This window comes from Centruroides sculpturatus, unplaced genomic scaffold, assembly GCF_000671375.1.
Source record: "Centruroides sculpturatus isolate CEXI.00-Female unplaced genomic scaffold, Cexi_2.0 scaffold156, whole genome shotgun sequence".
Taxonomy (NCBI): domain Eukaryota; kingdom Metazoa; phylum Arthropoda; class Arachnida; order Scorpiones; family Buthidae; genus Centruroides; species Centruroides sculpturatus.
In genome coordinates this window covers 729,060-750,473 of record NW_019384398.1, presented here as the reverse complement: position 1 = coordinate 750,473, position 21,414 = coordinate 729,060, and the positions used below count along the sequence as shown (strand labels likewise).

Below are 21,414 nucleotides of genomic sequence, written 5' to 3'. Positions count from 1 at the left end.
TTGTATTAACTTCGACTCTCAGACACTCAAAGTCAGGGGTGTCCAACCTTTTTGTTTCTCTGGGCCGCATTGGAAGAAGTCAAGGAGTTTTGGGCCACAAGTATATATAATGTATACTTGTAATTTCCTTAAATATTCGGCCACAAGTATATATAATATATACTTGTGGCCGAATATACAAGTATATTTAAGGACTAACATGTGTAGATAATAATAATAAATATTATAACTTTATCAAGAAAAAAAATATGTTAAAAAATTACTTCTACAGACACTTTCAATTTTTACTTAGAAATNATTTAAGCTCAAATTTACTATTCTGTAGGTGGATTGATTTTGTTTAAGCCAATCAGTGTTTTGTTACCACCCCATAAACATTTCGGTTAAGACATCCCTACATTAGAAGCACATAACTGTACAATTGGCTCAGAACAATCAAAGGGAAACTCCTTCTAAACTTTAATTGGCTATTTCTGTTTCTATAGATATTACTTTAACGAATCACAGACTCGTGAAAGTTTCAAGTTGCCGCGGAAAGCCCCGCCTCCTCTAACAAGTAAAGTCGTTATAAATTCGTTTTTTTAAAGCTCTAATTAGCTAATTTAATGTTCTTAGTCAGTATTTAAGCGAGTAAACATTATTTTAGATCCTATGCGTGTTGAATATTGTAAAAATAATCGAAATAATATAAAAATAATGTTTATTATACGTTCTGTAGAAGAAAACTTGTATTAACTTCGACTCTCAGACACTCAAAGTAACGAAAATAACTTCTCACTACACTTCTGAAGTTTCTTTTGTTTAAAATAAAACATGTTTGTATTAAGTAACTAATGCAAAAAATTCACCGAATCTGTTTAAATTAATTATTTTTTTCGTGTGTTTCTTTTCGTAAAATTTAAAATACAAATATTATTTTAAATTTGTATTATTCAAAGGGTTAGACTTTAATTGTCCTAATAAATGGGAAGTTTTAGACATAATACCGAATTTGGACAAAATATGCAACGATCTTCCAGAGACAGTAATAAAATTAGAAAATATATAACCACAGAAAAAGGGAAAGTAATTATTAGAAATAAAAATTAGTGATGTAACGAATATTCGGTTACTATTCGGTATTTGGCCTGAGGCCGAATATAATATTCGTTGCAACACTAATAAAAATGAAATCAAAGTATTATATGATTTTTTAAAAGAAAATCAACTAGAAATTATAAAAGCTGACAAATCAAAACAAACTATAATAGTTAGCCAATAATGGGTTAAAAAGAAATAATAAATAACGTAAAGTTACGTAAACTACCTATTGTTCCCAGAGAAGTTATAGGCTATATTTAGAACTTAAAAAACGGATTACCAAATTACACCAATCGAAAAATGCTTTATTTTGAACGAAAAAAAACGACAACTAAAAACCCCCAAATAGGAGAAAAAGTTAGGCCAATAGTGGACTTTAAATACTCCACGTTATATAGGGCTATATAAGAAAAGTTTTTGAAAGAAATTGGGCAATTCTCAATTAAAAACACAGATGAACTCATAGAAGAATTAAACAAAATTAATATTGAAGAAACGTTTAAGATAGCTAGCTTAGTGTGAGGGAGAAAGTGTCACGACAATCGAGCGGTCAGCACTGTCGCATGAGAGTAGAAAAACTTATTGAGACAGGTCCTCCATCGCAAACAGTTTATTAAATATAAAAATTTCTCTTACAACAAATCCTTAAAACGGCGTAACACCTATCCAAAAGTCGAGAAACAAGTTCGTAACACTAAAAGTTCAACTGTTCTGACGGTAGTGTTTCTTTCCGGCGATGGTGGCGTGAAGACGTCTACTCCTGGCTGCACAACACTATTTGGACCAAGGTCTTCTATCTAAAAAATGGACTTTAACGATCTTGATGGCACGGGAGGGTGAAGATGAGTCCTCCGAATATCTGAGAAGCTTTCGTGGGAGAACGTCCGGATGACCAGAATCCTGGAGAGGAGCACTGCGAACCAAAGGCCAAGAACTACGAACCAAGAACGTCACATCCTTTTTTTGCGTGGTTTTTATAAGTTTCTTCTTGGTCCCAGATCGAACATTCCGATAGATCGATGCCGATCTGCCCCCGCTCTCTAATTGGCCCCCCTCCTCGTTATATGGACATAAAATATTCATTTTGCGTTTGATGGTTTCTTTTACAATATTAAATAATAATTATTACGTATTAAATTTTTTTTCATATGAAATTAAAAACATTTTCTATGCATGAATTTCGACCCACTTCCGGAGCTTCACATTAGATATAGTAGATATGTACCCATCAATAACGTGGCAAATAATAGAAAATAAATTAAAACTTAAAGTAAAAGACGGAATAACGCATCTAATAGAAGTAACTATTTTGAAATTGAAGCAGATTATTAAAAACAGGACGAAGGAATAAGTATGGGATCGGTAATAGGACCAAAATTAGTAGAGTTAATAATGATAGACCATAGATGAAAGTATCAACAAAATTCTATAAACGATATGTCGATGACATTTTAATAATATATAACGAAACAAAAACTACAATAGTAATTAAGGGTTTGTACGAAGAAATTAACAATGAAATAAATAAAATAAACTTTAAGCTTGCACAGAAGTATGAAAAGATATCTACTGGGTTATAAAAAACATAGGTTTATTTTCTTAAAATTGTAAGAAGAAGACTTCAAATTACAAACTAAAATGAACTAACGACTTCTGTGATCGTCACGAGTGCCGTATCTGCCACGCAACAATATGGAAATGAGTACAGCACTGCGTAATGACTCTGTATAAAAAGAAGAATGAAAGAGTAGAAACCTATTTGTATGTTAGAATTGAATACAATTTAATGCAGAATAACCAGAAAATACTCAGTTACACCGACTTCATAGGGGTGCTTTGAAACAGATGTCGTGTGTAAAAGTTCCCTTCGAGTGTATGACGTTAAAAAGCCAAAAATACGTGGAGGTATGTCTAATAAATGTATACAGTATTTAATTGATTAACGCGGATACAAATAAGATTTTATTAGATGAAGAATTTTTATTAGGAAAAAATTTTTTTTATTGAATAAATAAGAAATAACTAGAAGCATAAGTCACGCGAAAATGCGTTAAGGTTTTTTGGAGTTCTGTAATCTCAAGGTATATTCGGTATAATGTTTGTGTTTGCTTATATATATAAATTGTAAAAAATCTTTTATAAGTATACCGGAATTTGTAATTCGTATGTATTCTCTAATTTTAAAATAGTTGGCTGAAGAGGGGCGTAACAAGCCCGAAACGTGTGTAAACAATACGCACACGTATCAAGTAAACTGAATAAACTTAGATGAAAATTGCCTAGTGTTCGAGTGTTTGTACTGTACTACGGTATTTAGGAGACAAAAAATGTTTTTCTGTTTGGTTAATAAGGTTTTGTTTTTCAAGTTTAACAATTGACTTTTTTAAATTTTTTGTTAAGAAGGTCAGTCGGATTATTATCCAGTTCAATATACGTATTTTGATCCAACAATTACTTGCGTCTTGCCCATTATTCACAATTACTACTTGTTTTGTCTGCTTTGGCTCGTAAGGTGTAATAAGTCTAGCGGTAAAATAAGGCCAATCTTAGTGCTCACAAGTCATTAAGAAGTCTAAACAAGAAGCGTATCTTAGTAAATTACTTTTTTATTACATCGTTTCTTATTCTTAAAGCAGTGCATCCTATACATATTTAACAAGTACACAAATTTTGTTATATCTGTATTCAAAACAAATAATCTAAGTATAGCGTATATCATGTAAGATTTCATAACTTTACGTTAATTTACCCATTTTTTATATCCAGTATCTTGTACAGGTATAGCAGTGAGACACACAGTTCAACGTACCGAATGCATCATAAAATTTGCTATAATCGACAACCAGTTGGTAATAATGGGATCTCTGAACTGGACGATGAAAGCACTTACTGGTAATCACGAAAGTGTTGTTACTACCAGTGAAGAACATATAGTGAAAGCATACACGAATGAATTTGCAAAGTTATGGGATACGAGTACAAGTTGGAAAAATTATGGGATGACAACTTTAACAACACATTTTGACGCGTATAATCTAACACCATCTAAGAAGAAGAAAGACGTTTACACGAAAATTCTTTTCTTCCCCGACACCAATGTGGATTATAAAAGAATATTCGGTAATGGACGAATTGTCAGGCGTAACGATTTACGGAGCGACACTTCGTTAGGATGTCTGCTTCTCTTTGGAGAACTCAAGTGCTGAGTTATGAACGTTGGTGTATATCTAATTACCAGTCCGTTTTTGGCTAATATCATTATAAAACGTCCCGAGGAAGGAGTGAGAATAAGGGTTTTTACTAATAAAGATAACACAGGCGATGGGACGGCTTTGGCTGAGGCACAGATTGAAAGGTTCCATAGAAAAGGTAAGAATGTTATTAAAATAATGATTGGATTATTTTAAGTATTGCATTAACATATATAATCGTAATGTCTTTGTATTCTAACTAAGTCAAATTTACAACGTTTACAAATAACATTGTAAATTTAACTGGCATTTGTTGACAAACAATTGGCGACCAACTCGGTATGCCAATTGCACACAAATAAAATAAAGTTCAAATAGTCCAATATGCTGAACAGGTTCGTCGAGAAAACACTTTGCGACGTGTCAACGAGTTGTCACTAGAAGTAATCTCCTTCCGGCGGATGAAGAACAAACAGCGAGGGTATCCAGACTTGCTTCGACCACTGATGCATTCCTGAAGTTCCAAACCAAACCGAACTTAGACGAAACTGAAGTATGTTCTGTCGTGTCGAACTTAACTTACTTCCGAAGTCACGAAGTGAAGTGAACTTAAAATTCCCGCTTCGGCTTTAATCTTTCTATAGCGTCGACCGCGGACTCGATTACTAATAAGTGCTTACCGAGGTGTAGCACTATGCAAATATCGTGTGACGTGGCCGACCAATCAGCGATTACCCGTTGTAACACTAAGCGAGTGTATGATTAGTGTTCAATCACCTATCACCAAGCCATAGTCTTATGCAAATCTATAGCCGTGTGACGTGTTAACTGCTGACCAATCGGCATTCAAAAGTCCAACGGCCATTTTTAACCGTCTTTCGATGACCGTTACGAGTTCAAAAAAAAACAACCTGTATATCGTGCATATTTTCAATTAATTACTTTTTGTTACATTTTTTCTTAATCTTAAAGTTAATGTACCCATTTCTTATATCCAATATCTTGTCTATTATAGGCATAGCAGTCAGAACACACAGTTCGACATACCTAATGCATCATTAATGATGGGATCTGTGAACTGGACAACGAAAGCGCTTGCAGGTACAGTACTGTAATCACGTTATTTACCAATGAAGAAAGCGTAGTGAAAGCATTTAGAAATGAATTTAAAAAGTTATGGAATACTTGTTAAAACTAAAATTTTATAAATTTCAGTTTTTAATATTGTATACACAATACTAGGCATATATATATAGGCCTAGTATTGTAGCCTATATACAAGTTTTACGCAATGTAAGTTTTAAAATTTGTACAAGGAATGTACCAGTTATTAAATAAATTCATTTGAAATGTGTAAACTTGTTTTTAAACACACGTGCTCAGTATTTATGATTTATTATTTTATTGTCACACGCTACAAAAATACAAGGAAAATGTTTATAAATTCGTACATTTCGGACCATTTCAAATATCACAGGCAAATTTTATCACATTAGCATATTTACCCGATTGATAAATCTAAAATAGTTCTAATCTCTATGTACAGATTTATCCACTAAAATATTAGGGAAAAAATATATGGACGGAATAGTTTGACATTCCAAAAAAATACCGAAGTTGATAAAAATAAAATGATTTAACATCAAACGAGGTGTAGGCCTATACAAAAAATAATACATTACACCTTTGGTCTTTACGATATTATGAAGCTTTTATGAAAGAAATCTTTATTTTGCATATTTAATGGAGTCGTAAGGAAGCCTTTGTGTAAAAATTTATTNTGTATGATTCGTGTTCAATCACCTATCACCAAGCCATAGTCTTATGCAAATCTATAGCCGTGTGACGTGTTAACTGCTGACCAATCGGCATTCAAAAGTCCAACGGCCATTTTTAACCGTCTTTCGATGACCGTTACGAGTTCAAAAAAAAACAACCTGTATATCGTGCATATTTTCAATTAATTACTTTTTGTTACATTTTTTCTTAATCTTAAAGTTAATGTACCCATTTCTTATATCCAATATCTTGTCTATTATAGGCATAGCAGTCAGAACACACAGTTCGACATACCTAATGCATCATTAATGATGGGATCTGTGAACTGGACAACGAAAGCGCTTGCAGGTACAGTACTGTAATCACGTTATTTACCAATGAAGAAAGCGTAGTGAAAGCATTTAGAAATGAATTTAAAAAGTTATGGAATACTTGTTAAAACTAAAATTTTATAAATTTCAGTTTTTAATATTGTATACACAATACTAGGCATATATATATAGGCCTAGTATTGTAGCCTATATACAAGTTTTACGCAATGTAAGTTTTAAAATTTGTACAAGGAATGTACCAGTTATTAAATAAATTCATTTGAAATGTGTAAACTTGTTTTTAAACACACGTGCTCAGTATTTATGATTTATTATTTTATTGTCACACGCTACAAAAATACAAGGAAAATGTTTATAAATTCGTACATTTCGGACCATTTCAAATATCACAGGCAAATTTTATCACATTAGCATATTTACCCGATTGATAAATCTAAAATAGTTCTAATCTCTATGTACAGATTTATCCACTAAAATATTAGGGAAAAAATATATGGACGGAATAGTTTGACATTCCAAAAAAATACCGAAGTTGATAAAAATAAAATGATTTAACATCAAACGAGGTGTAGGCCTATACAAAAAATAATACATTACACCTTTGGTCTTTACGATATTATGAAGCTTTTATGAAAGAAATTTTTATTTTGCATATTTAATGGAGTCGTAAGGAAGCCTTTGTGTAAAAATTTATTAATTTCTTTTAATCAGTAACGTTAATGTTAGTCTAGTGTCTTATAATCTATTGCCGTTCAATTATGTATTACATTAGCAGGTAAGCCCGACGTTGCCCGGGCAAAATTGGAAACAGACGTTAAGGTTATTTCGTACTTCTAACCTTTCTATTATATTATTTTATTTATATTTACAAAGGTTATATTACGTAAGAGTTTATCACACCGAGTGACCAATCTAACACATTTTAAAAATTGTTTAAATTGTGTACTGTAGACGTAGAAATAATTTTAAAAATGTGTTAGATTGGTCACTCGGTGTGATAAACCCTTACGTAAGATAATCTTTGTAGTGATATAAATCAAATACTATAATATAGCAAACATTTAAATGAAAACCATACAAAGAGTTTGGTTATTTCATCCTATCTTTATCGCGTTACTGGGACGGTACGAAATGGCACAAATTGAATGGGTCAAGTAGACAGGAATTACAGGTAATACTTTCTAATGTTAACTCTAAGAAACTGTGTGCCATTCACAGCCGAATATCAAACGGTAAACCAGACGTGAAAATCGTAAGAAAAAGGACCGAATTACCTATATACGAACTTCCGATTTATACCGCAAGTCACGTTATTTCAATAAAATTTTCCTCCGAACGGAGTTAGATACATACCCGGCACGATCCTATTGCTAACAGGAAAAGTATGATTTACAGGAGCAAAATACTACTACACTCTACGCAGGCAAGCGCTATATGCTATCTGTCGCTATAATGGCGTATCTATTTCGCGTTTATCCGAGTTTCGTAGCGATTGGTAGAACGGCAGAGGAGTGTATAGCGAACAAACAAACATCCTCATATATATATATATATATATACTTTGGTACAAGTGCAAGAGATAAAGTNAACAATCCGTGATTTATAAGAGTATTCGAACGAATTCTGTAGAAAGAGTAAACAAGAATTAGTGAAAAAATGTATGGGTACACTAGAGGTAATATATTTGGTTTGGGAATTGTAGAGGAAAGAAATTGAATTTTATAAGTATGAAATCTAAGATAAGCATTAAATGAAATTGAAGAAATGCAGCAGAAAAGGGAGAATGAGCTCCGAGCAGGAATCCAATTCGGATCTTTCTGGTGGATGTTCCACTCGCCATTTGAGTAGCAAAAATTTAAAATTACAATAATTAATGCTTATTAATTTAATACAATACAGTTCTTTGCACGATATTCTGAATACTTTTTGAAATCGATTTTAATTTGTTATTGAGTGATAAAATTCCTATTCTTATTGTTAACGACCACTTTATATCTTAACTACTCTCTAATTTAGTCTGTTGTCCAGACAATATCTTTTAACGGAATTTTCACTCTCTTTTCAATGTCGGATCCAGTCGAAAATTTCCACGCGATCGTATTCTTGAAGACATTACACTTTTTGTGGAGTATTCGAACAATTTTAGAAAAAATTTAGCGAAATTTCACAGAGAATAATAAAAGTTAACTTAAATGATAAACGAAGAATTAATTTAATTAATGTAACTTATATATAAGTAAAACGTAGAATTTATATTCAGTATTTCAACAACAAATAGTAATTGTTATATAACAGCTACCGCTGAGAATGACGAGAATTGTCGAGAATCAAACGAACTGTTTTCAATTTGATCAATTTTCTGGAACGTTTACAACCGTTCTATTGATATAATCGAACCAATATTAAAGATTATAAAGATACAAGAAATGTGAAATTTCAAAGATTTTTAAATATACGAAAATAATGGTGTAAATTCTACCAATAAGACGTCTTTATTCAGTCTTCCTGCGACGTAATGTAATGCCTCTGAAGGGGGTGCAAGCACTCCTTTAAATGCCTTATACAATGCTTAATTAACGCAAGTCTGTTAACAAGGAGTTAGACTATTTGAACCATCTGCCTAAAGTAAGGGAGAGTGGTGCAAGATGGGGCTATGGGGTAAGATGGGGACGTCTGTTTATTCGCGGTTAAGCTGCTATTAGAGGAACTAAATGTCAACCTCAAAAGAGATCACGGGACGAGAGAACGTCCGAATCGCTCTCTTTGTTTGGAAGTAAGAACGTTATCCATGTTTTAGCAATACAGTCGAACCCCCTATAACACTGTTGATTATTCCGTTTTATATGAATTCCATGTTGTACGAGTCACTTAAATTTTACAAATACGCGAGCCGTTCACAGCCCGGCACATGTGTACTTCAATACTTCATCTAATTTTACACCTGCTACATTACCTTTTAGATGAAGATATTATGGTATTTGAAGTAACCTTTAATTATTTAGTTTTGAAATGAAGTTTACCTGTGTTTGCAGTCGGTGTGAAAAGTGCGCGTCGGGACAAGATGGTGGCCACGAATATGAATTCTGCCGCTGGCTAGAGGATTTTATTTTATTTATGAAAACATTTTTTTAATTTAAATACTATCTTAACAAGAAATAAAATGTGAGATAACAATCGAAATAAAAACTTTTTTCCACGAAAAAATAAAAAATATATCGTCTGCTTACAAAATAGCGTAACTGAGCATGCGCGAAGTGACAGTATCGTCTGGTAAAGTAAAGTAATACGAGTAAGTTCAAACTTTTATATTTATTTAATAATTTTTTTCTGAGCTTCGATACGTTTTATGATTAATATTCATTGCACTTTTGTTTCGATATATTTATCGTTAATGTTCCATTAATAAATAGTTCTTCTAGTTAATATAACAGTCGAATCCCCCTATAACACAGCCCGGCACACGTATATGTAAAATCTAAGTGACTCGTACAAGGGGAATTCATATAAAACGGAATAATCAACAGTGTTATAGGGGTGGTCTACTGTATTGTCTTTTAACTGAAGAATGCCTCTATTGTGGAGGGTTATACTGTGTATCTACAGAAATGTAGCCGTTGTGATAAATGGGCACACTGTTCTTGAGCCAATATTGAAGAAAACCATTTTAATTAGTATATAAAAATAATATCCCCATCTTACCCCACGGGTGGGGCAAGATGGTGCATAGTGTCCGTTATCAAACGGTTACAGGACAAACAGACGGATACCCGTTGAATGGGTTATATATATAGATTTCTATTTAATAAACAGACTTTTTACTTCTTCTAAGCAAGGGATAACAGGTAAAGTTTTTAATTTTCGTCCATTTGACGATCCACCAATTTCCCTGCTAACAATAAAAAAAAGGTTCAATCTTCATCCAGTAGGTCATACGTAAAATTATCTTTATCAATTGTTAAACAATCAGCTCTCACGAACACAGATTTACCTGTCGTCTTAGCCTCTCGATAAAAAAGGAACAAAATTTCTTTTCCTAATTCTCCATCTCCAATGTAAATCGATCAAGATCTATAAAGTCCGTAATGTTTGAGACTTTCTTATCAATATCGGACATGCTATGATCAGCTAAAATAGGACTTATTACCGACCCCATTGGGATGCCATCTCTTTGCCTATAGAACTTATGGTTAATAAAGTAATTGTTTTCTAATACAAGGATGATCGTGTCTATTATCAATTAATCGTTATAAATCTCACAACATGCGAAGGAAAAGATGAGGGGATGCTCGTCGTTTCCCCTTTTTTCGACGGTGTTACATGACCGATGGTATGCGGTCCGTGTCACATGGATACGCATCATTCTTCATTGACAGGAGAAGATGAGGACAATAGATGACCAATCATGCATTTTACAAATTACCTCACCTTCCTCCGGAACTAAAGCATGATTGGTCAAAAACAAAAAAAAAAGAGAGAAAAAAATAGAAGTGATGAAATTAAAGCAGAAAAGGATAGAATCGGAGAGTGAGAAAGATTTGAAGGAGTGAGACTGAATTGAAAGCGTGAGAAGGTGAAAAAGAATTGAAATAATATTGAGGCTGACTGGACGGGAGTTTGCCTAGAAAAGAGACAATCGACCTAGTGAAGGACCAAAGAAAGGAACAAGACGACAAAAAGAAAGAGAAGACAACTCTTTTCTTGATATGTTGTGAGTCGCGCAGTTCAGATATCCCCCGTTTTATAGTTAGGGATAGGCCAATTTCCTAAATCAGATTTTATAACATTGTTCAATACGTTGTTTTTTTTATAATAAACTTCTTTTTCATTTGTCCTCCTGACTTTGCATTCATCCTCCTGAGAGGCTCATTCCTGGATTTCGGAGTGACTCTAACCCTCACACCTTAACTATTTGTTTTTTTGTCTAAATCGGAGGTGTGTCCGACAAAACACAGGACCCTACCCTAAACTTGCGTAATCAAATTTTTGACGGCCCCCGACGCCCATACGTGTTTCTCACAAACGGCAAAGGATCGTCTACTTACGCAAATATTTCTCTTATTATAAATAACATTCTATTCGTATTTGCAACACCGGACTTAATTTTCTCAATTTTTTTCTCTTTTTGTAAACCGGAAGCCACCATTGCCCCGGGGATAAAACCACTCAACTCTTGTAGTTGATCGTGGGTTCGCGCTTCTCCAACGGGTCGTTCACGTGGAGTTTTTACATTAGTAACAGCTAAATAGACACTATCACATAAAACACCTCCCGGGAGACATTTCTCCCTTGGCAGTTTGCCGTGTGTCGCTTTTTTCATGAATAAACATTCGTAAAAAAAGCGACACACGGCGGGCCCCGCCCCTCACCAGCTCGAAGAATAGTTGTTGTTGTAAGCTATATTTTCAAGTTACAATAAATCTGGATGAAATTTATGTAACTAGAGAGTTGTCTCTGTGCCTAACGATTCAGAACTGCTCGGATACCTTGTTATTACGCACAGATCGGCGATCTCACACTGTCCACCAAACCGAAGCCTGCAATCGGCGGGGGTCTACTACACATTTGTTTCAAGATGGTTTCTAGAGTGAGCGATCTGAAAATGGATATTATTTTTCTCTTTGTATAACTGAATAATTTGCTTTGCAGTTAATATTCTATGGATCCTGAACATAGCGAATATGTTTGTTTTCTCTCTTTCCGTATTAACAAATTATTTTTCGAACACTACTTATTGTCGAAGAATAGAGATATTGTTAATCAATTGTTGACTTTTCATTTTAAAAAACATGTGAAGAATTATTAATTAGATGATAATAATTACAGAGAATAAATTTATTAAAATAAATATTCAAAACATATTTATAACGTGATTAAATGCTTCATAATCCTTAATAAATTAGTGTAAATCTTATAATCTCTTAAAAGTAAAGAAGTCATTTGAAAATTAATATAGTGAGAAAATTATACAGAGTAATGTTTATTTTTCCTTTACATTTTCTGAATGTCTCTTAAACAAAAATGTTTTCGTTACTAAATAATAAAGTTGTAATTTGAAAATTCTGTTTAACTTAATAACTTGATATTGGGTAGAAGAGATTATAGTTATAAAACAACTGTAGCCTTTGTCTAAGATTTTGCACTTTTAAAGATCTGGTTATGATCGAGAGCCTCGCCTTATTCTTAGAGGCTTCATCCCACTGCTGCTTTCTAATGTTTTTATCCCGTATATGTATATAGTCTCTAAAAAATGGAGCCAGAGATCTCAAAAGTGCTTAAAATGACCCGAATATATGCTTCTGCTTAGTACACTAAAGTGACCATATCTTGAAATGTAAAACGCGACATGCTAGGCCGAGCACTTCGATGAGTTACGCGATTAATTTTTGTAGATCACACGATTCATTTTTCTACCTTTTTGATATCGTGGGTGACAGAAGTTACGTACAACCGTAGCAACAATAAACAGTTAAGAATTACCCTGAAGAAGTCGGCTTCTACCGTACTACTTTAGATGCAGTTTTTTACGTTTTTGCGGGAAATATTTTTAGACCCATCTAAAAATTCTCTAATTAGTCTCGGAAGAGGAGGACCTAATTCTTGCACCCGATGAAAACGGGTAAGATCGATTATATAACACAAAAGTTATCTTACGTAAGGTTTTATCACACTGAATGACCAATCTAACAGTTTAAAAATTTGTAAATTGTTACTAATTTTAAAACTTAGATTGGTCATTCAGTGTGATACAAAGGTTGTTTATATATATAAATGAGGATGTTTGTTCGCAATACACTCCTAAACCGTTCGACTAATTGCTATGAAAGTCGGTAGATACGTCCATACACTTCTAACTTAGATAATGCCGTACATTCCACCTCAAAATATCGATTACATTTCTATAAATTAATTTTTATTTACATTAATTTTCTGAGCCATCTATTGGCCAAATCGCCATCTAATGACAAAAAGTTAACAAAATATAATTCTTACAAAAAAGGGGATATTTTTTAAAAAAATATATATATATTGTATTCACCGAATTACTGTGATAATGATATAGCGCGAAATACATGCGTCATTACTACGACAGGTAGCACGTAGCACTAGCCTGCGTGGAGTGTCGTAGTGTTTTACCCCGTATATCATACTTTTTCTGTTAACAATACAGTCGTGCCGGTTACGTATCTATATTTTAAAAATTCTTTCTTCCTTTACTGTACACAATTTAAAGAATTTTTAAAATGTGTTAGATTGTGTCACTCGATGTGATAAACCCTTACGTAAAATAACCTTTGTAAATATAAATCAAATAATGTAATATAAGGGTTAAAAGTACGGAATAATCTAATAATCTCTTTGCTGTTGTTATTTTTTGCTCGAGCAACACCGGGGTTCACCTGCTAGTGCTTTGATAATTCCACTTGCAGGAATATCTCCATTTAGTGCAGCTGTAGATCGATTCAATTGATAGGCTGCTGTACGGATTGCCTCTCCTCAAAGGTGTTTAGACACATCACTTGTCTTCTTGCCTTATCCAAGAGTGTTCTTTAGTCGCAGTTTTCTCTATCGAAGACGTTAACTGAGAACTTACTGTATAAGTTGTTCCAGTTTTATTTATTCATCATCACAAATGTACACGAAACAAACGCGATTAACTGATTTTTGGGCTACCCGTTGTAATTTGCGTAAACGCCATTTTCTCGTTACTCTCTTCAATTTAACAGAAAATTCAAATCTCTCCTGTTTTCAAATAAGCACCTTTTTTTTATGATTTAAACACATTTACAGAAAACAACTAACTGCATATACAGAGCCGTCGAGAGAGAAATCTTTGGGGGATTTCTCCCGTTCCCGGAGGAAACTTAGAAAATAAAATTAATTTTTGATTCTGATGAAACCGTGTTGTAGTTTACCTTGCTTTTTTACAGACACACTACGGTGACATTATTCAACACTTGGCAGATTAACGTTACTTTTTATTAATAAAGAAATATTCTAGTGTTTTATTCATTTAAAACAAATAAAAGGAGAGGGGCCCCGCTCTACCAGGAACCCAAACAAACTCTCGACGGCCCCCAGCGACGAATAGGAATTAAAGATTTATTTACTGGTAAGTCAAGAAAAATCGCCATTTCTTTTAAAACACGTGACAAGTAGCATTCCTGTCGCCGTAATTCTGAGTTACTCGCCACACTGAAGAATTCGTACCATGATAAATGATGTGCAGATAAGCAAATATAGAAGCTATACATACAAATAAATAAATATATGTATATATATATATATATATACACACACACAATTTATTAAGACATATATTCCTTAAATATATATGCTTATATTTAAACGTTATCAGCAACGTTTACTCGAGATAAATATATGATAAAAAAATTATCTTAATTTACAAAATATACAAATAATGTCAACACGAGATTTATAAGTTTCCATCGAATATACTCATGAATCAAGAAGTATAAAGGAGCTTTCAAGATGGCTACTTAACATGTGTTCTGCTAACATGTTTCGTCTTCGAAAAGTACAGTACAGCCCACATGCCAAGCAACATCGGTAACTGTACGCTAAAATTTAGGTGTTTGTCCGATTATTTGCCTGAACGTAACGTGTCTAGCCTAACAATAGTAATTTTTGAGGGATACTCGAGTCTCCTGGGAGACTTACCACGTGTTACCTCAATAGTCGAAGCGCCACACGTGTATACATTTGAAAAAATAATCACGTTGTGTTTATGATTCAATTATATTACTATGATAACGAACAATGCATTGTTCATTCATAAGCTCGTCACTTTGTCGAAGGTTTGATACTGTACTTACTTCGAAAAACTGTCTTACAAAGTTCAATAAACAAGGTGACAGTGTTGTATTATCGAAATTATTAGCCTACTCTTCGACTTTTTCCTTGTTTTCCTCTATTTATAGAGCTTTCTAACACGGTTTTCCGACGATCAGTACCTTAAATCTTTGGTGTGTCCACATCAGATTAGATACCGAACCACCAAACTTACTTTGTCCATCACTGAATAACTGTCATTTACGTCACAATTTCATTGTTAATTTTACGTAATATTGAGCTTTAAATTACTATTACTTTTCCTTAAAAAGTACGTAACTTCAATTCGTTACGGCGTTACTAAGCGTAACTCGTGTGTAAGTTACGACATAATTCTGTTACTAATTTACCAAAAAATAATTAGGTTTTTTTGTTTTTTTAAATGGGAAAAACTAAGCGTGTAAAACTTCTTTAGATTTGATGCTGTAAAATTACGGTTTTTAGACACATTAAGATATAATTTGAAGAAAATTATGTATTTCTTTTTTTTTGAATGGCGAATAAAAAGTAAAATACATATTTTCTATTTAGATTTTTTTTCTTAAATTATGTTCAAACACACACACACACTATTAAAAAAAAAAAGAGGAAAGTTTCCTTTAAACAATTACACAAATGGATTTTTTGCATTCTTAATTATTAAAAAATACACTGTGGATAATTTAAAAAGTTTCAAAAATACAGCACTATATTCTTAACTATAGTACTAGATTATATTATTATATATATATATAAAAAAAAGATACTCATGTTTATTAATTAATTACTCTTTTTTTTAAACCAATTAAATTTTTGAATATCTTAAGATTGATAATTATTGATGATAAGAAGACAGAAAAAGCACAAATAGCAAGTGACATCAAATTATATTTAAAAACCTTAATACGAGCATTTACTGAACTTATTACATTACTTCAATCATTCAAACAAACTGGTCAACTTTCTTTCAAGTATTTTTTTTTTCTACATGGAATAATTATTCTTAAGTGATATTTTACTAGGAACATCAATTATTTACATTGCATGAGAGTGGCTATTGAGATACCAAAGAATGTATCAATATGGCAACACTCCACATCAATAAGTTATAGTAGGCCAGCCACGTCTTTTGTGTTTTGTTGATTTTTCTTTGCCCTCTTATACAAAGAGCAAAACATTAAAAAAAAAGAGAGAAAAAATAAAATAAAATGAAACATCTTCCTCTGATACAAAAAAAAGTATTTGTAATGAGATAAACACTAAGGAGAATAATTATTATTATTTTTTTCTGTTTTTTTTTTAACTCTTTAAATGTAGGATAAAGCTATTTTATGAAATGTTCTTTCTTAAAAGATAAAACTAATAATTACAGTTTAAACATACATAATATAAAAGAGAAGAAATCAATGGCCCCAACACCAATCTTAAGTACATTTAATTGTTTTTTCCCCCTCATTAAAAATAACAACTGCCAGGCACTAGTGTTGTTACTAAGCCTTTCATCAGGCGAAAAATGCTTTGTGTGTTTTTTCATATTTTTTTGGACTTTAAATGCACGAGAAAATCGTGCCTCGAATGCTGCGTGCAACCAAATGATATTAATATATATATATATATATGTATATATATAATAATAATAATAATAATAATTAATAATAATAATAATAATAAGAATTCTTTCCTATCTGTACAATTTTCTTAGAGTCCAGGGGATCACGATCTCTCTTCAATTTGGAAACAATTAAATAATTTTTTTTTCCTCTTAAAAAATCAAGCAATCCTCTTGTTTCAATTAATTTCGACTTCTGGTGGATACTTTCTGCTGCACGTGGAAAAAAACATAATGAAGACGATTTCTTCTGGATTAATTCTGAATTGGCTTTTAAGGTGAGGCAGTTGCGTGGAGTAAACAAAAGCCTAATATTGCATGTTGTAAATCTGTCCTCCTTTGACTAACTATTAATATAATACATGACTTAATAATAACTAGGTGAACATCTGGTGGATTATTTTTGAACAGCGTGATGTGAGTGATGGAGAAAGGTGGAAACGATGAAGTATCTTCAATGGTAATGATCATTTTTTAGCTAATTATGAGATTAAAAAATATTTATCTATGACAAATTCTACAGTGAGAAGAGGATTGCTTTATTCCTTTATATGCATTTAGAAGAATGATTCATATTATACTAGCAAATGAATTCATATCATAATCCCTTTACATACATAAAATGAAAACACTCTCTAGACATCTCTGAATATTTTTTTTTTGGAGAACTAGGCAGAGCTAGTGGCACAAATGCCCTGCGCTTCCCCCTCACTCTGCATTTTAACGTTCATTATTCAACCGTGACCACTTGTAATTTTTTTGTTTTTTTATACAAAGATACAAATTACCTTGATTTTTTTCATTATTCACATACAACAATGTGTTGTAAAAAACTGGCGGGCAGGTGAGCAATTAACATAGCCATTATAACAGGCAGGGAATGGTAAGGTTTGTGGAAGCTTGCATGCTTCTCACAAATTATATCACATAAACACATGATACAGTCATACGCACATGCATACCACAGGCACACTTGATAAACAAATACATAATATAAGCTGTATTTACAGCATGTTCACCTACACCACCTTGTAGTTCACATGTGGATCCCCTTGATGTATGTAATTATGTACAGTCGGTGTGACCAAAATGCCCTTGAAGTTTTATCATGCTCTAACAACAGCTGATAAATTCTTCTTTCTTCTACTTGTTTTTTGCATTTTTTTTCCATTTAAGCAAAATACAGTCTGGAAAATATTTTGCAATAAATGAGATGAACTTTCAAAGAATCACAAGTTCTTTGTCCTCAGTTTATTCACAATTGAAGGAAATAAAATATTTATCTATCCATAGTAGGACTGTTTAAAGAATCACAGCATTTCTTCAAATGTAGCCATGATGTCACTTTGTCTATTCATGTCAATTTGACCAGCCATCTAAAGCAAAAACAAAATAAAATTTTTTTTAAAGTTGATCCAAAATTATTGCTTTGCTTGCATGCAACCTATTTTATACTTACAGCTTCTCGCCTTCTCCTTTCTTGTTCCCTTAATCTTTGCCTCTCACGTTCACTTACACTGGGAGATGTTGCTTTCTGGGTAACTTGTTGTTCCTGTTGGCGTGCCATCTCTTCCATTTGTTGCTGTTGAGCTTGTTGTGCTTTTCTTGCTCGCTCTAAAGCTTCCTCCTCTTCGCGCTCTCTGTTAAACAATCATTTTAAAGATTTTACATTTGTGGGTAAAAATCACATAATTGTTAATTTAGCTAACTAGATGACAAATCAAATCATAAAATTTAAATTTGTTTTTGTCAATTTTTTTTAAAGCAACATTTACCTTTGCCTTTCTCTTTCTAATTTTATCCTCTCTCTTTCTGCTTGCTCTTTCTGATGCCTTCTCAATTCTTGTTGTTCTATTAACTGCCTTTGCTGTAAGAAATATAAACAAACCATTTATATATCTTTTTTGTTTACATAATGCAGAATGTACAAATTAACTTTGCAAAATTAATTTACCCTATCTCGCTTCTCTATGGCTTGCTTTTTAAATTGTTGGAAGCTATCCATAGCAGAAGTTTTCAGTACAGACGGATTGCTTGTGCTTGGACTATTGGAAACCACTTGGGCCAGACTTGACCACGATCCATAATTCTTTAGTTTGGACTCATTCTAAACATCAAAATTAATTTGTTTTCATGTTTAGTATCATATTAAAAAAAATAATTTGCAATTTAAACTTTTTAAAATGTAATAAAATATAATAATAATAATAATTAAAATATATTTTTCCCCTTACAGTCCTTTTCTTTATATATATACTTTAAATAATTAGTTCAGATTACCAAGTGTGTGTTATAAATGCATTATTAATTTAAAATTAAAAACTTTTCAAACAAAATTTTGCTCTGCTTAAAAATTTAAATAAAACTGATAAAGAAATGATAAAATTTTATATATGTTCAGATAGTAAACATTCATGCTCAAGATAATCATCAAAGAAAACTATTAGTTTTCATGTGATTTGAATCTCTATCTTTTTCAAAAATTCAAATACATATATTCCAATATATATATATATATGTTAGCAGATGAGCCAGGTGTTGCTTGGGCAAAAAGTAACGATAGCGAAGATTAAGATTATTAGATTATAGCTGATCGTACCCATTTTCATCGGGTGCAAGAAATTCTTTAATTAGTTTCTTCCGAGATTAATTAAAGAATTTTTACGTGGTCTAAAAATATGTTCAATTTTCTGCAAAAATGCAAAAAACCACATCTAAAATAGTACAGTAAAGCAGAGTTTTTTAAAATAATCCTTAACCCTCTCCCTCTCTTTTCCAAAAATTGGTCAGATGGGTAAGCAAGCATTAATATTTCTTAAAATTTATACACTGAGTCACAAACAAGTTTCATTAAAAAAGTATTAAATAAAAGAAAGTTCTTAGCTTGGCACATAATCTGAATTTAGCTAATAAAGTTGTGTAGAATTACTTTAAACTTATACTCTTTAATTTGAGAATGAAACAATCTCTTAATTTTACATTTTACCTGAATAAATTTCTGTGTCTTTATTAAGAAATATAAATCAACTAGCTTGCCCTTTAACCAACTTAATTATAAACAATAGTATATGCACATATATGTATGTATATGTGCTTATGTTAACATATTTACTTAATACTTTTTTTTTATCAGGATGAATAATAATAATATTCCCAAAATTCAATATTAGAATTAGTTCTCTTACAAAGTAGAATGCTTAGGCTGAAAAGTAACTGTAAAATACAGTATTACATACTTATTTACACTCTAATGAAACAGTCTCTTGTAAAAAAAAATAAATAAAAAAGCAATCTTAAAGTGTTACAAAGCAAATGCTGGTTTAAAAATTTAATAAATTTAAGGTTGCTAACATATTATAATTTTGAACTATAATTGTCTCAAGTATATATTATCTCCAAAATAAGTATTAAAATTGATTTAAATATCCAAAGCTAACAGAAGTAATTTTCAGTTTGTATTTTATATACATTGTTTTCCAAAAGAAACACACCATAGGAGATTGTGTGTAAAGCTTGTAGACAAAGCATCAGAGACAGGCGTATATGGTATTGATTACATGTTGCATTATTTTGGGTCTACAATACTCCAAATGGAAATTAATTGCACAAAATTCATATGATGGTCAAATCACTTTCAAGTAATTTAGATCCAGCTGCACAGTTCTGTAACTAATTAGTATGCAAGTTCTGTCTTCAGTAAGCAGATGATAACTAGAATGTGACATATTACTGGTTTTTTTATGTTAGTTAACTGCCAACTACAAGACAACTCGTAGTTTGCATTATTGCCTAGGAAACCACCTACGAGTTATCTCATAATTTTTTACTTGCCATATTTGTGCATCTACGATTTAATTTGTAGTATATCAGTATAAATATGGATAGATAGCCTCAGGGGCAAGAACAAAAATCAAGGTTGGCTCACATGAACAGAAAATATAATCATAAAAAGTTTATTCAAAATCAAAAGCATATTTTTATTGTTTGTGATAATTTTTAAAACAATCTTCCACATAAAGGTCTGGCTTCTCTGGACAGATTGGACAGAAATAATGCATTTCTCGGCGTGTTTCAGCTTTGGTACAAATTCAACATGGCTTTGTCAGATGCCGTTTTTTTTNTTATAATGGAGAATTAACTTTCTTGATGATAACTTTACTTGAATTATATGGTTGATTTTAAATTCTAAAACATCTTGTTTGGAACTTTATGTTTCCAATTCAATATTTTGAATTTGTTTTTGTGTTACCTGAAAGGTGGAAATAATTAAAATATTTATTAATTGTCAAAATGTATACTATATGTGCCACTATTTATTTTCCTTCTTTACTATTTACACTTTATACTGACTAAAACTCTCTCCTCTTCCCTTGAGGAGGGTTGGAATTTCCAAAAATCCCTTTTTAGTGTGCATTCTCATTATGTACCCTACTAAAACGCAGTTAAAACAAAATTTCATTAAAATAATACAGTAGAAGCCATTCTTCAGGTTAAGCCTTAATCCTTTCCCCTGCAAGGGAGAATTTCGAAAAATCCCTTCTTGATGTGCATTTTCATGATATACCCTAACTGTGTACCAAATTTCACCTCTTTA

The 21,414-nt window shown here is 32.1% G+C and overlaps 2 protein-coding genes across 7 annotated transcripts in view; one reads left to right on the top strand and one right to left on the bottom strand.

Moving 5' to 3' along the window:
- The first annotated feature begins 4,075 nt into the window (after nucleotides 1–4,075).
- Nucleotides 4,076–5,423, top strand: LOC111618514. Of its 2 annotated transcripts, XM_023360057.1 has the most exons (3): nucleotides 4,076–4,449; nucleotides 4,667–4,824; nucleotides 5,287–5,423. In XM_023360057.1, the coding sequence occupies exons 1-3, from the start codon at nucleotides 4,290–4,292 to the stop codon at nucleotides 5,290–5,292; spliced, it is 324 nt and encodes a 107-aa protein (XP_023215825.1). In that variant the 5' UTR covers nucleotides 4,076–4,289; the 3' UTR covers nucleotides 5,293–5,423. The 2 variants fall into 2 exon arrangements, with proteins under 2 accessions (XP_023215825.1, XP_023215824.1); XM_023360056.1 differs by lacking the exon at nucleotides 5,287–5,423 and having other exon boundaries at nucleotides 4,667–4,914.
- Nucleotides 5,424–16,079: 10,656 nt separating this feature from the next.
- Nucleotides 16,080–21,414, bottom strand: part of LOC111618544 (bromodomain-containing protein 3-like) — a 110,649-nt gene continuing 105,314 nt past the window's right edge. For all 5 annotated transcript variants that reach the window (XM_023360099.1, XM_023360102.1, XM_023360100.1 and 2 more), the window contains 4 exons: nucleotides 18,775–18,927; nucleotides 18,596–18,687; nucleotides 18,280–18,460; nucleotides 16,080–18,196 (listed from right to left, as the gene is read on the bottom strand). In XM_023360099.1, the coding sequence (XP_023215867.1) occupies nucleotides 18,131–18,196; nucleotides 18,280–18,460; nucleotides 18,596–18,687; nucleotides 18,775–18,927 (492 nt within the window). In that variant the 3' untranslated portion in view covers nucleotides 16,080–18,130. The remainder of the gene's footprint in view (nucleotides 18,197–18,279; nucleotides 18,461–18,595; nucleotides 18,688–18,774; nucleotides 18,928–21,414) is intronic.